A 15,205-nucleotide genomic window follows, 5' to 3' on the forward strand; every position below is an offset into this window, starting at 1 on the left:
GATTAGGAAATTTGTTGAGTAAAACCCTTCTCTTGATACTGAACAGAAACCTGCAGTATTGCTCCCCAATGTAAGAGAGATTGCATTTCTTGTTTGACAATGTTCTCATGAGAGTGGCTGTGTAGAGGAGATGGGGAAAGGGGTTTTGGAGGGGATATGGATGCAAACTCTATAGCCAGAATGGATGACACTGAGCACTCATTTGTCTGTTGTTACTGCACTCCAGATGTTGATAAAGAATGCTAGATGTTCCCCAAAGGGTGCGTGGGAGTAATGAGCTGTTGCATTCAGTGGTTCGCTGCTTTCAAGCTCCCATCAAAAATAATGTTCAGCTGAGGTCTGGGATTGGCATGAGGAACCTGCTGCAGCCACAACTCCTAGCAAATCACAACTGCAGTAGTCATTGTCCTGGAAGATGCATCAGCCGCATCTACTGCTGATTGGAGAGTGGTCCTGGCAACAATTTTGCCTTCCTCTATGAGAGCCTGGAAACTAGCTCTGTCCTGCTGTGGGAGAGATGGTCAATAAAGTCCACAAATTTATAATAGCTCAGGGACTTGTACTTAGCCAGTAGTGCTTGGTAATTGGCTATCCTGAACCAGAAGACAGGGAAAGAAAAGATGTTCCTTCCCAACAAGTCGAGATGCTTGCCATCTTTTTTAACCAGGGTAGATTGGGGTGTTGCTGCCTAGATCTCTTTGTGGCAGCTTAGACCACCATTCTGCCCTCTTGGTTGGGACATAGTGCCGTTTCCCTGTCTTTTTAGGGGTAGGAGCACAGGCAGCTGGGGTATGCCAGACTATCCCAGTGGGCTCCAGGATGGCTTTGTTAACTGGAGCTCAATTCTACTGGAGTTGGAGTACTGAAGGATGTTCAGGAGCTTGTGTTTAGGATTGTAAATCTCATCAAGAAGAATCTGAAGCTCCCCTGCAATTCTGCGAAGGAGATCCTGGAATTCCTTGTAATCATCAAGGTGGGATGGAGACCTTGGAGTTACTGCCTCATCTGGCAATGAAGACAGCAATCCCATTGGATCTGGTCAAACCGCCAGGTCCGACGTATACTTCTTGTCCTCCTCCTTCTCAGTAGGATCTGGGAACAGTGCCAGTGGTCACCTCAAAGGAGACAAAAGGGGAGACTCCCTAGCAGACCAGACTGACTCTATGGGATAGTACTGGTCCCATGGGCCCCAGCATAGACAATAGTACGGATAATAGGATGGACTGAACAGGGGTTGCAGTAGTCCCAAGGTATGACGTGCTAACAGTTCCAGGGTGGATGAGGTGAAGGTTGGTCCCAAGTTGCCTCAGGTCTTCTGACCAGGAAGGTGAGTCTTGGAGAAGGAAGGCATAATGTTTCATTGGGCAGTTCAGAATTTCCTGATGAGGAGAAAACTGATTCCAGTTCCAACGGCAGTACCGACAAAGGCACTGGAGGGAAATCATAGCCCAAAGATGGAATGGAAAACAAATTCCTTCCAAAAGCCAGCTCCCCTGATGGAGTCAGAACCTCTCTCAAAAGGAAGAGACCTGAAGGAATGGGAGACTCTGGGAGAGTGAAGATGTCCTCAGGAGGAGCATAGGTCCTGGCTGTTTCTGGAGTGAGAGGGGTCTTGTGTGCCCGAACCACCAAATCCGGTGTAGAGATTCTGAGTCACAGCCATTGAAGACAAAGATGGAACTGTGGGTAACTGATGCTTTTGTGGACAGGTTGTCATTGGTGCCAGCTGGTGCTAGGGTTTGTGCTTGGGAGGTACTGGAACCACCAATACCCCCAGATCACAAACCAGAGGCAGTTGAGCACTAGACTTGTGAGCTTTCTTATCATGCCTCTGAGACTTAAAATGTATTAAGTTCTCTTGGGCTGAGCTAGTGCCTGGTTTAGGAATGGCTAGAAAAGACTTCTTCAAAGTGCATTTGGAGGAAGACAGCTTCAGGCTTATGAGAATGCTCCCTGCTCTCCCAACAAGACCCCACCAAGGAATCTGTGGGGGTAGACTGCTTCACTCCTGATTCAGACCTTGTGGCAGGATGCACACTCCTTGCTGAGTCAGACTGGTGTACAGGGCAGAGGCAGGTCCCCCTGCCTGGGTCTGATTTAGGCTTCATGGCCTTTTCCATCAGGGACTTCCTAAGGCAAAGTTCCCACCTTTCCCTGGTACAACTGGGGAACAAACAGCAGATGCTGCACCTTGCTGCAATGTGGGCTTTCTTGAGGCAGTACAAACAGCGTTGGTGGTTGTCACTGATTGAGAAAGATTGCAGGCAGGAAGCACAAATTTTGAAGCCTGGAATCCTGGGCATAGCTCATTATCCAAATTGGGTACAGTGGGTGGGGGTTCTCTCCAGGTTGGGGAAACTACCTGTGTAACAGTAAAACTAACAGATAAAAACTTTAATTATCTAGACTATAAAAACTATTTACAGATATCTAAATATATTTGCCACAGATAAACAAGCTGAACCTTCGGACACTGAAGTTTCCAGCCCAGCCCATGCAGCAGTGAGAAGGAATTGAAGAGGGGGTCAGTCCGCCCCACCCTTTATCTCCTCGGTTGGAGGCACAAGGAGAGCCAAGGCGCATTGAGGACCAACAGACACTACTTTCAAAATTCTCTGGCTCTGGACACATGGAGCACATGCGTACCCTCAGTGGAATACACACAGAGACCAGCACTTGAAGAAGAAAAAGTGATTACTGTAATACTGACAAGTAAACTATGATTGAGAATATTACCACGGACATGAATGCATTTCCACCATGTGCCATCTGAAGATGTGACCCACAAACTGCAATTGCAAGTAACTATCTATATGTCATCTGTTCTGGAAGTAGGAGCTACACTTTAACAATAACAACAAAAGTTAAAGAAAACAGTTGTCTCTTTGTCAGTTATTTTAAGATAAAAACAAAACAGTTTAAAGGTTTTATTTTTGATTAACATTTGTTATGTGGTGATAATTTGGTACCAAAGAATATAACAATATAAGTGATAAAAGAAAATAGACATATTAAAACCTTAATAAAAGCAAAGATATACATACACAAGTGCTAGGGCTATATTAATCACTTGTGTAATTCCATTCTCCTGGGGTGAAATTAGATGGTACTATATAATAAAATTTCCCCCAAATCTATTTGAAACTACACTCACATGGTAAGGTCAAGAAAGCAAGCAGATACATAACAGCTAGAAAGGAATATGTATGTATAATTTTATAGACATATTTTCAAAATGCTGATTTAGCCTCTTGTGGAAACACATCAGTTTCATTGAACATCTGATGAAACTCTACCTGCAGTCCTGCCAACTTGCTTCCTGAGCTGCTGGGCAGCTCAAGTTTCTAGGTAGACGCCTCTCAAGACAATTTGTTGCCCTAGGCAAGCTTCAGTGTGCAGACCTCCCTGCCCCGCCCCCGCCCCCCAAATACCCCAGATAACAGTGGTTATACACTGTTGGGGCACCAGACTTTGCGGGAGGGGTGAGGGGGAGGGCAGGGTGCTACAAGCCTTCTGATGGTTTGTTGGTTATGGTAGAAAGGGGTGGGGGTGGGGGGAAGTGCCAGGATGCAGTGCCACACACCTCAGGCTTGGTACGGCCAACCCTCCATCAAGGGGGGAGTGGAGGGTGGCCAAGCCAAATTTCAGTGAGTGGCATTGCGACTTGGCGCACAGGATCCATCCACAAAACCAGACCCTGGAAACCCTGGGGGAATCTCAGAACTTTCACACTTCCCACAAAATAAAAATTCCAACTTTTGATCAGCTCTATTTATAGTATGTAAAAGCTTTAACTTCAATGTTTGGGGGTTTTAGTAATCTTATACAAATTTCTGTAAAAAGGAAGTTTGCTAAAATGGAACCTTAATTATAAACTAATTGCTATTAAGTTTTGAAACAATTTCAATCCATTAGAAATTAATTTTGTTTTCTGTAGTGTTGACTTCAGAAGAAAAAAAGTGAAAAGTTTTACTTAAATACAGCATAGACATTAGTACACATTTTAATACATGCTGGTACAATAAACTAGTTTTACATGGAAGCCACTTAACTGTTTTTTACAGTCTTCTAAAACCTAGATTGTTTTTTTAAAACAATTTCCCGCATAAAATTAAAATTTAACAGCAGCAGAGTGTATTATGAAATTATAGAAAGAACAAACATTCAAATTGGCACTCATAGCTAAATTTGAGACATTTGAAAAAAATTGTTTGTAAAGGAGATTTCAGTGAATTGTATTTAAAGTATATGAATATTTCTGCTACTGCTATGACTATGAATATTTTACACTTTCAGGTACTCATAATGAGGTTAGTATTATCTCCCTTTTAGTGACAGAAAAAAGGACACCGAAAGGTTAGGAACTTGCTCATGGTTAAGCAAGTCAGATAGAGAACTCTTGTTGCCTGATCCCCAACCCTCTACTCTAATAATTTGTCCACTACCTATGATTACAATGATCAATCTATTAAAAATTCTTTATTCAATGTCATTATTATAGTGTGATTATTTATATTTATTGTTAAAGACTAAGGCACAGATTTTTAAAGATAGTTAGGTGTTGCTGCACCCAGCATTGCAACACCTAAATACATTTAAAAATCTGGGCCTTAACTATTATAAATGATTAAAAACAATGAAAAAGTCAATAGCTCAAAATTCATTAATAAGATTCCTAGAGGGAGCATTTTATTAGTTTGTAATTCTCTCTGTGAAGGACTGATGCAAAACTCCATTTGTAAAAGCTGGTGAGAAAATCCTTTGAAGTACATTAAACTTTATTTATATGAAGCAAAACTTGATATTTTACCTCAGTAGCAAGGCTCTGACTTGCACCATTGTCAAGAAGAAACTTAACAACGTCCAGGTGATTTTCTTGGGCTGCCATATACAATGGCGTGAAACCATTCTGAAATAGAAAAACATATTGTATAAATATTGTCTGTAGTGTGCTAAAACAATAGAGTTTATTACATACCATTCATAATCCATGCCTTCCACAAATATGCCTTGAATACCAAAGATCTGCTGCGCTCAGCTCAATGGGTAAGAATAGCACTGCTTCTGCCCATATAGAAGTTAATGGCAAAACCTCCATTGACTTCAGTGGGAATAGGAGAAGGTTTCAGATGCTACAATACTGTAGACAGGGGGCATGATGTAAGCTCTCGACTGGATAGGTTTGTCTAAGTGAACTCCTTACAGCCAGCTGGGAATGTTTTCCCTTTCTTTCAAATGTGAATATAGAAGATTAAAATCAAAGTATCCAGGCAAAACCATTCTGGATAGAGGGCCAAAGTGGGCAGGAAAATATGATACACATCTCAAGGGGATCCTGGGGGCAATGACCCTTTGGAAAATTAGGGCAATTTTTGATCATCTTCCCATTTTTTTAAATTGTCTGTATGTGTGTCCATCCCTTTTCTCCTAAAGACTTCAGATTTTCCTATGATTTCTCTCTTCAAACAATTGAAAGAAGGGGGACTGTCCCTGTGCTCAACCAGTTATCTCTTTATAGGTACCATGAGATCTCAGAGTCAGCAAGACTTAGTGATCTTAAATAGGGATTTCTTCAGCATTTCCGAACAAGTTAAAGCTGTTCCTCAGATTACAACTGAGTGAGTGACTTCAATCAATAGAATACCCAGTCTGCACATTTCAAACTAATTCAACAATACTACTAAGATGAGTAAAAAGAAAAGGAGTACTTGTGGCACCTTAGAGACTAACAAATTTATTTGAGCATAAGTTTTCGTGAGCTACAGCTCACTTCATCGGATGAGTGAGTTTCTAACCAACAATGCTTAGGCGAGTGAGTCTCCTTTTACAATCAACACTTCTGTCAGTGCTCCAATAATGAGGAACACAATATTTCAGGGGCCTGGGGGTGGGGTGGGAGGGTTATTCCATTTTGTACTTTTGTACATTCCATAGTACTTTGCTTTGGAGATTAACATTAAACCCTTGTATGATTTTTCTCCAAGTCTCTAACATTACATGGATTTGCAAAATCCATAGCATCAGTAATTCTACTCATAAAAATAAAATGGCCTAATGGGTTTAAAAAATAGCTGTGCTGTGCTCAAGCCACCTGTAACGCAACTTAACAAGCCTGCTGATTTGCATTTTGAAGTGGCTTAGGTTGAGATAGCCTTAATTATACTGCAAAACAGGAAAGATTTAATCTCTTTAAACTACCTACTGGTTACTCAAAAATGTCACATCCTGCATTTTAAGCAACTATCAAAGGGTTGCAAAATGAATTCCTATTGCATAAATAAAAACAACAACATAATTAAGATCAACAATCTTTCCTTCCTTCCTCTGACCTATTATTATGTGTGTATATATTTCACACTGAGACCACTGTCCTTTGAAATGACCTCAGGTGGATTGTGTGTTTCCCATTTCCTCTCAGGTTACCCAGACTTGTAAGTGGCATGATGCAGCTCACCATGTATTACTGTAACTGTTTTCATTTTAATACGAAATGATCTGGAAGGATCGTGCACTTTACTGGTAAAAGTGCTGACTCAAACAGGTTCCCGGATTTGGGCCCTCAGAGCGAAGAGATGCTTTAAATGTACAATTGCACCACTTCAGTCTGGGACTGGGAATGAAAGCCAACACAAACTATACTATCACAAAAGTGGTGGAGAGAAGTGACTGACATTACAGGAATACATTACATAAATAAAAGCTATTAGGCTACTGGCTCACATCTGTGTCATTTCACTGTAGCTCTTCATCTGACTATTGGATCTGAAGAATCATCCTTCCCTTTCTTCTTTGGGCAAATTATAGCTGAATTAGTTACTTTAAGCAACTCCGATGGCCAAAAATGTCGATGTCCGCTTAGGTACAGTAAAGATTTGAGAGGACCACAACCACTAAGCACAAACAATATTAAGAATAGTGCAAAGAAAATAAAAGAGGAGACTTTGAGTAGGCCTTTCAAAATTCCCATCATGTAGCCTAAAATAAAACAAAACTTTATTTGCATTTAAACAGCATACTGACTCAGTCTCTGTCTAGCGCAGAGGTGGGCAAACTACGGCCCGCGGGCCACATCCGGTCCATGGTACCCTCCTGCCTGGCCCCGGAGCTCCTGGCCTGGGAGGCTATTCGCCCTCTCCCGCTATTCCCCCACCCCCGCAGCCTCAGCTCACTGTGCCGCCGGCGCAATGCTCTGGGCTGAGGGGCTGCGAGCTCCCGGGGCAGCGCAGCTACAGAGCCCGGCCTGACCCGTGCTCTGTGCTGTGCGGCGGCGTAGCTATAGAGCCGCCAGCCACCGGCGCTCCAGGCAGCGCGGTAAGGGGGCAGGGAACAGGTGGGGTTGGATAGAAGGCAGAGGAGATTGAGGGGGTGGTCAGGGGCCGGGGGTGTGGATAGGTGTCAGGGTGGTCAGAGGGCAGGGAACAGGGGGGTTGAATGGGGGCAGGGGTCCTGGGGGGCAGTCAGGAAGGAGAGGGGGGGTTAGATGGGGCGGCGGGGGGCAGTCGGGGCAGGGATTCCAGGAGAGGTCAGGGGACAGGGAGAAGGGGTAGTTGGATGGGGCAGGGGTCCCGGGAGGGCAATCTGGAATGAGAGGAGGAGTTGGATGGGGCAGTGGGGGGCAGTCAGGGGTGGGGAGTCCGGGGGCAGTCAGGGGACAGGGAGAAGGGGGTGGTGGATGGGGCAGGAGTCCCTGGGGGGTCATCAGTGGACAGGGAACAGGGGTGGTTGGATGGGGTAAGAGTCCCGGGGGGGTCATCTGGGGGCGAGAAGTGGGGAGGGGGGGTTGGATAGGGGTCAGGGGCCGGGCCATGCCTGGCTGTCTGGGGAGGCACAGTCTCCCCTAACTGGCCCTCCATATAATTTTGGAAACCCGATGTGGCCCACAGCCCAAAACGTTTGCCTACCCCTGGTCTAGTGTTTAACAGGGGTGCACACAGGTCCTCATGTCCAGGATGTTTGTTCAGGCTGGGAACGAAGATCTGTGCTTAGGATATGGCTGTCCCCAAACTTCCCTCTCTTCCATGATCTCTTTAGTCCTTACTCTTCCTGTGAACTTCCCAGAGGCTTCAAGCTCCATCCCACGCTACACTCCCACCTACCAGAAGTAGTGGTAGCAATAAGTGGGTTCTCAACTCTGTCAATGGCAACATGTGCAGGTTCTGTATCTGAGCTGGAGCTTGGTAGTTCTATTCAAATACTGTGTTTAATGTACTCTGGAGAACTTGTAGAAGGGGAGGACACAAAGTATGAGAGAAATTTGGAGGGAGTGATACTGGTCCCAAAGAGACCATATATTTTAACATTACTAGAGAAGATACTTCTCCTCCTAGGACATCAAAGCTGTTTTAGGAGTGCTGAAGGAGTCATGGCATTGGAAGCTCTAAAGTCCTCAGAGGAGTCACAGGGCAGAAAGGAGCTGGAAGCTTGAGGGTCAGTCGCTGGGGAGGGAGGCCACATGATGGTGGTAGGGGTGGGGAAGATGTGGAGAAAACCCACAGGAAAGGGAGAGAGGGAGCAGATGTGTACACATACTTAGAACTTTAGAACTTGAATGTTATGTGAAACTGAATGGCAGTCAGGTTCCAAAGAACATTCTGGATAGCAAGATACTAGTGCTAACAAGTGTTTATTATTCATTTCTGTGAACAGAGCTAGTGTCTGAAACAAACAGATTTGGAGTTAATTTGGGGCTGGGGGACACGAGGAAGCTATATAATAAACACAGCGTTACGGCCTGATTTGTTTCCACTGATTTCAGTGGGATGTTTGCAATTGATTTCAGTGGGAGTAGAAGTAGACCCTTCTTTTGTATCACGCTGCCTTTCATAGTCTGTATCCCCAAATAGAGAGTTAACTAATAACAGTTATAAAGCGAAAATAAATTACAACAACCAAGGAAGAGGAAAATTAAGAGATGCAGACAAAACAGAAAAGATAGGTTTCAGCTGGCATTTTTAAACAGTAGTGATGCAAAGAAGTAGGGAGGTACAGGAAGGCTCTCCCATCTGTCAAGAACTCTAGCGGGAGGACATCAGGACTGGCAAGACTGTATGAAGGCACAAAGAGCAGGAAGAGAGGAAGGAGCAGGGAAGGGAGCAAAGAAGGACAAGTCTCTCAAGAAGACTAAAACAAAAACAAGTTCAGGAATTTTTAAGCTGGATCTCACAAATACAGGAAGACAATGAAGACACTCAGTGGAATTGGGAAAAATGTCGACATTTATTTGTGTAAGCAAGTGGGCAGCAAAATTCTGGACTCTGGAGGGTTAAGGGAAGCCATGTAGAAGCGAATTATAATAGTCATGGTAACAAAAGAGCAGGCATGGATGAAGATTTTGACCAATGTGGAAATAAGATAGTGGCCTATGGTGCATGTTCAGACAAAGAATATGTGGTGGGACAAGGAAACTTCACTGTCCAGAATGCAAAGCATATGGACAATGGAGACAAACAGGAAGTTGGAGATAAGGACAGATATAAAAGTGATGGAGCTGAATTTGAGGTGGTTCTTCTTGCCCAAGAGAAGTATTTCTATCTATGAGATGTTTAGCAGAACAAAGTTGAGGTCAAGCACAAATTTACGTGGCCAGTGTAGTCTGCATAGTCGTTAATGTTTGGGTATTTTGATATTTTGATCCAACTCAGGAAAATAATCACTATTGAGGACAGCACTTAAGTAGGTGTTTATAACCTACTGGAGTCAATAGTTAAAGTTAAACAGGTGCTTCACTACTTTCCTGAGTCAGAGCCTGAGAAATCAGTTAGCACACAATTAATTCTGCTTAATGAAAAGACACAAAAAGGTCCAGAAAAAATTCACCAGGGCAAGTGATATCAAGTTATCACTTATTATTTGGTAGTCTAATTCAAAGTACACAGAGAGCGTGTGCCAATTTCTCTCCATTCCTTTCAAACAGTACAGCTATTATTATTATTACAGCTATTTATTGATTTAGTTCCACCTTAAGAAACTCAAAAACTGTTGGGCTAGAATGTTTTAAATCTGAATTTCAAGTGCAAGCAGAAGCCTGTTCTCCTTTTTAGTTAAATAATGAAAGGGTGAAATTGGGCAGAGCCAAGTACTATCAGCATTGGAAGGTGGAAGAGAACTCTCCTGGATATCCTCAATTTATCACAATTCTCAGATTGTGCCACAGAGAATCCATAATCTTTTTTTTAAAAAAAAAATCTTTAAGATACTGAAGCAGCCACTAGGGCCACAGCCTAAAGTTAACTTCTACTCTTCCATGGGTAATAAATACCCCTTGTGAACAAATGCAAAGGACAGACAAAGGTAAATGTTCTTTTTTTTTTTTTTTTTTTTAAGAATATGAAGATTTGATTTACAGAGGCCTTACTTTCCTGTGTGCCCAAAGCTGGCTCTGTCAGCAGGAGACAGCTGTTGCCTTCAGGGAAAGAGGAAGAGCCAAGCTCACAAAAAGCAGGGTCAGCATCAGGAAAAATAAATCTTTGAACGTTCATACTCGAAGGCTGCTAAATTCAGCAGAATGTTAAAATCAAGTTCTAGACAATATAAAGGAATGTGTTACAACTGGTGCTCAAATCCAGGATTAAACCTTGGCTAGGGGCAGTTTGTGGCATAGAGCGCTAAGGACCATTGGGGCTCAGCAAACACAGGAGCTGAATCCCCACAGGTCATCCCCACTCTTGGGTATTTGTGTAGGAACCACACATCCATTGATTCAAACCTCCTTCCCAGGGCAGACTTCAGTAGTCTCCATCCCCAATGCCTGGTTACCACAGAGGGCAGCTGAGGTGCTAGGGGATGAAATCGCAGAGGCAGAGAATCTCCAGAAAACTAGAGGGGATGTTCTTCCACTTCAGCTGAGGGAACTGAATGGGCTGTTGAGCGAGAGAAAGTAGGATGAATTCTGCACCACCCTATCAGTGTGCATTTTATGCCAACAAAGGTTCTTGGGTATATCCAAACTACGAAAAAAAGAGTTTTGCTTTGTTTTGGTTTTTACCGTGTGTTAGCTAATACACGGTAACTAGCATGTGGTAAAATCCTAGTGTGTTTGGACAAGGCAGTCATAACTTAAACATGTGTTAGAAGTTCAGGGTAAACAGTAGTGTGAGCTAACACATGATAAATACCATTTTTCTGCTAGTGAAAACAAGGCCTTTAAGACATGTTAGCACATGTTGGCCTGTTTAGCACATGTTAAGTGCAGTGCCTACACAATCACTTTTTAAATGTGTTTGTTAGCATGTGTTAGCTAACAACACCTTTAAATCCTAGTCTTGACAAGACCTAAGGGGGAGTCTAGGCTACAGCACAACCAGTTCAAATGATCTAAAGCTTTACAATAAATGAGAGTTAAGAGGGCTTTTCAGTCATGCTAACCTAATTCAACTGAAGTAAGAAAATTCCAGAAAGCACCCTTCTTTTGCCCATCAGGGTAGAGCCCTTTGAGGTTCTGATAGGTGCTTCCCTCGTCAAATTGTTCCCAGGACCGAACCCACAAAAGGGTGTTTTTACAGCGTAACATTCTACCTTCAACAGAAAAACCATTAGATTTTTTTTTTTTAAGAAAAATTCTCTCAACAATTTTTTGTTCTGTTTGGATTTGAACACTCTTCTGCATTGTTTGGAAACCAAACACTGCAGAATTTGGCTAATGGACAAGAACCAGAATTTGAAACTTTTTTTTTTTTTTTGGTCCAAGCTGAGTGAAATGCATGTGGTAAACAAGCAGCACCAATGGAGAGAAGTAAATCAGATTTTTTTAATTCTTTCAACCTTAATATGCTAAAAAACACAGGGAAAGAAATGTGATTCTTAAAAATACATGATATTTAACATATCCCTTTAACAAACACAATCTTTCTTTTCTTTCAGTTTTCTATAGCTGACCTTCATATTAATTCAAAAAAGTGTTTTATTTCTGCATATTCCAATAGTACTTCCTGATAAAAGTTATAAAGAAAAAGCAAGGTAACCCTTTAGGGCTGTAACAGTAGATTACTTTGAAATAGGATATATTTCCTTTGAACCAGGAGTTCTCTACCAACTCTGGTTTTTCATTATCTATTCTGGCCAGGTAACAGTGCATTTAGTAGGACACTACTGGAGGGCAGATCTTAAGATGAAGGGTGAAGTGCTTTGCTGTGCTCCATATTACATGACACTTTTCAGCACAGTTATAAACAACACTGGATTTCACAATCAAGATTTTCTCATTCTCATTGATCATCTGCACAGAATACATACAGCTTGAAATAGAAAATTACTGTAATTTAATTTCAAAATAGGGTTTTCCCAACATTTAACATAAAATTGAAAAGGCTAAATAAAGCCATCAAAGAATTCAGGAGACACCCTTCAAATCCCCAAACAGCTTTCCTCGAAAGACAGAGATTGGAAAGCACATTAAATCATCTTCCTCATCTTCTGTGTGTTGGGCTAGCCACCAGCAAGAATAGCCTTGGGCCAAGGAGATGGTATGTTCATCCAGGCATTTGCTTGCCATAAAAGACAATAGCTCGGGGTGGGGAAGCTGATTAAAAGAAGAACAGCTCTTCTTTTACCTTAATGATTTTGCTCATTCCTAATTTTACTTGCTCTATCAATCTCCCACTTCTCCAGAGCCATCATTAATGCCAACAAAGCTGTCTTACACACCCTAATAATGTTACAGTTTAAAAAAGGAGAAAGACACCGACATAATGACCTTTTTTTTTTTTTTGGTTCAGTAACATTCTTAGTAAAGTTCAGTAACTTTACCTGAGACTGTGCATTGACATTGGCCTTATTTGTAACCAACACTTTAACAACTGCTGTCTGTCCAGCCAGAGATGCTATGTGCAGTGCTGTGTTTCCTTTCTGAAATTAGAGAGGGATGAAATGTGAAATGTGTTTAAAAGTAAAACTAATAGAAATTTACAGTTGAAAATGTGATTAAGCATGTCGACCCCACGGCCCATTCTGAAATATATTTTCAGCTACTAATACACGCTTCATACAATATTTCTATTGTTAAATATATTTTAATATATCTCCACAAAACAAAGTAAGACAGTGTTCTATAATTTTTGTGACCTAACATCCTCACTAGTAACCTGCGACGTTTATTATAACCTACGAGATGTGTGTTGAAAAATTCTTGAGAGTCACATCATCAGGAGAAAATATTTAATTCCTTAAACTGCTATAATAATGCCTGCAATCAATTGGTTGACACTTTGCTTACATGGAATCTGGGCAAACAGTAGAACAGCTAGATAGGAACTACTGACCTTTGTTGCTGCATCCACATTGGCACCTCGCTTTATCAGTTCTGAAACAACTTCTACATGACCTTCTTTGGAAGCAAGATGGAGTGCGTTCAACCCATTCTGATAAAAAATGGAAAGGGAAAGACTGATACAGGTTGTTTAGTGCAGCAAACAATCTATCATGAGACCAAAGGATTACATTCCATTCTGATTATCTTCTGAAGAAGCTATTTTCAAATGAGCATTTTAACTACTTGGTTATAGGAAGCAATAAATGTTCAGCTGGACTACAGAGGCTTAACGGCATTAAATAGGACACATTAGCACAAACACTAGTGTAATACAAATAGAATGCATAATAAAATTGAACACCTTAATGTTATCCCAGTGAAAGTGAAATATAGTTTCTTAAAGGATTTTGTTGTATAGGAAATGCAAATATGCAATAAGATTCAGTTATCAAAACATTAACTGAAAGTTATTATTGATAAGAAGTGATAATATATACCTAGACAAAGCAAGAGTAGAGTTTACAGAATGAAGGAAAATTTAATTAAAATATTCTACCACCTGATTGCAAATGTTGATGTCCACTCCAGTTTTTAAGTAGTCAAGAGCCTTTTCTAGGTTGCCAGCTCGAGCAGCTCGTAGGTAACTTGCGTTTGTATCAGACTGGGGGGGCAAAAGGAAAAATTGAGTTTGTCATTAGAACAAGATACAGAAATACATTCACTTAGCATCAAATCTATTCATGAGATGAAAATAATACATTTTATATTTATTATTTACATATGGCACTAAAGTAGCCCAAACTGCTTTACCAAACATGGGCCAAATCTTGCAGTCCCTACTTAGGGAAAATCTGTTGATATCAGTGGGAATTTTACCTAAGGACTGCAAGAGTCCATTTCATGCGCATTCTGGTAGAATGAGGCAGTTCTGCCTGGGGTAAAAGAACAGTAGCCAAGTTGACATCTGGTGCCCAGCACACTCAACAAAAGGATTGGGACTCAGGGTTAGCATACCATGGCAACCATCCTCCTTTTACAAAATGATTATTAAAGTCTCACATGAAAGATTTCCCTCATCATCCAAACAGCATTGGAAGTCGATATATCTACTTCAGAGGGATTGAGGCTACTGGAATTCAAAACTATGGTTCCAGGGAGTATAGGTACTTAAAATCTGATATTTTGATTATAGTCTGCATAATTTTTCTTTAAGTCACCTTTTATTTATTACACTTGACAATGTTTCAAGAAAGTCATCTGGATCTTTAGTAAAGGTTATTTTAACATGTACAAAGCATTTCAAAAATTGATAGGTGCAGTACAGTTGTCCTACTCTATTGCTTTAATATAGCTTCCCTACTTAGTTTAATGTTTCAGTTGAGATAAGTTTGAATATAGCAGAGTCACTGTTTTTATCTGTGGCATGAAACAGCTACAGAGGAGGTCTTTTGGTTGAGGAATGGGAGATCAGAATTTTCTGGTCAACTCTACCATAGACTTCCTCTGAGACCTTGTGCTATTGCTTCATCTTTCTGTGCCTGTTCTCCATTTGTAGTGCAATGTGCTCTGATATCCCCTCTGTGTTGGGGACTAAGAAAAGGCTCATGCAGAGAACCTTAATGCCAGCCCTACCCTGGCTTGAGAGGCCTTCTGCTACGGTTGCCAACTGTCTAACTGCACAAACTGAAATACCATTGCCTTACCCAACCCTCCCCGACCCACCCCCTCCCCAAGGCCTGCCCCTGCCCTGCTCCTTCTCTGAGGTCCTGCACTTCCGCTCCCTCCATCGCTCACTCTCCCCCACCCTCACTCACTTTCACTGGGCTGGGGTAGGGGATTAAGGTGCCGTGGGGGGTCAGGCTCTGGGCTGGGGCCGAGGGATTCAGAGTGTGAGAGGTGGATCCACAGGGCGCAGGGGGTTGGGGTGCAGGAAAGGGTGTGGGCTCTGAGAGGGAGTTT

At 42.0% G+C, this 15,205-nt stretch overlaps 1 protein-coding gene across 10 annotated transcripts in view; it reads right to left on the bottom strand.

Moving 5' to 3' along the window:
- ANK3 (ankyrin 3) overlaps positions 1–15,205 on the bottom strand; it is a 554,708-nt gene that overhangs the window by 191,187 nt on the left and 348,316 nt on the right. For all 10 annotated transcript variants that reach the window (XM_073353398.1, XM_073353395.1, XM_073353403.1 and 7 more), the window contains 4 exons: positions 13,806–13,907; positions 13,257–13,355; positions 12,745–12,843; positions 4,811–4,909 (listed from right to left, as the gene is read on the bottom strand). In XM_073353398.1, the coding sequence (XP_073209499.1) occupies positions 4,811–4,909; positions 12,745–12,843; positions 13,257–13,355; positions 13,806–13,907 (399 nt within the window). The remainder of the gene's footprint in view (positions 1–4,810; positions 4,910–12,744; positions 12,844–13,256; positions 13,356–13,805; positions 13,908–15,205) is intronic.

Source organism: Lepidochelys kempii, chromosome 7 (assembly GCF_965140265.1).
Source record: "Lepidochelys kempii isolate rLepKem1 chromosome 7, rLepKem1.hap2, whole genome shotgun sequence".
NCBI lineage: Eukaryota > Metazoa > Chordata > Testudines > Cheloniidae > Lepidochelys > Lepidochelys kempii.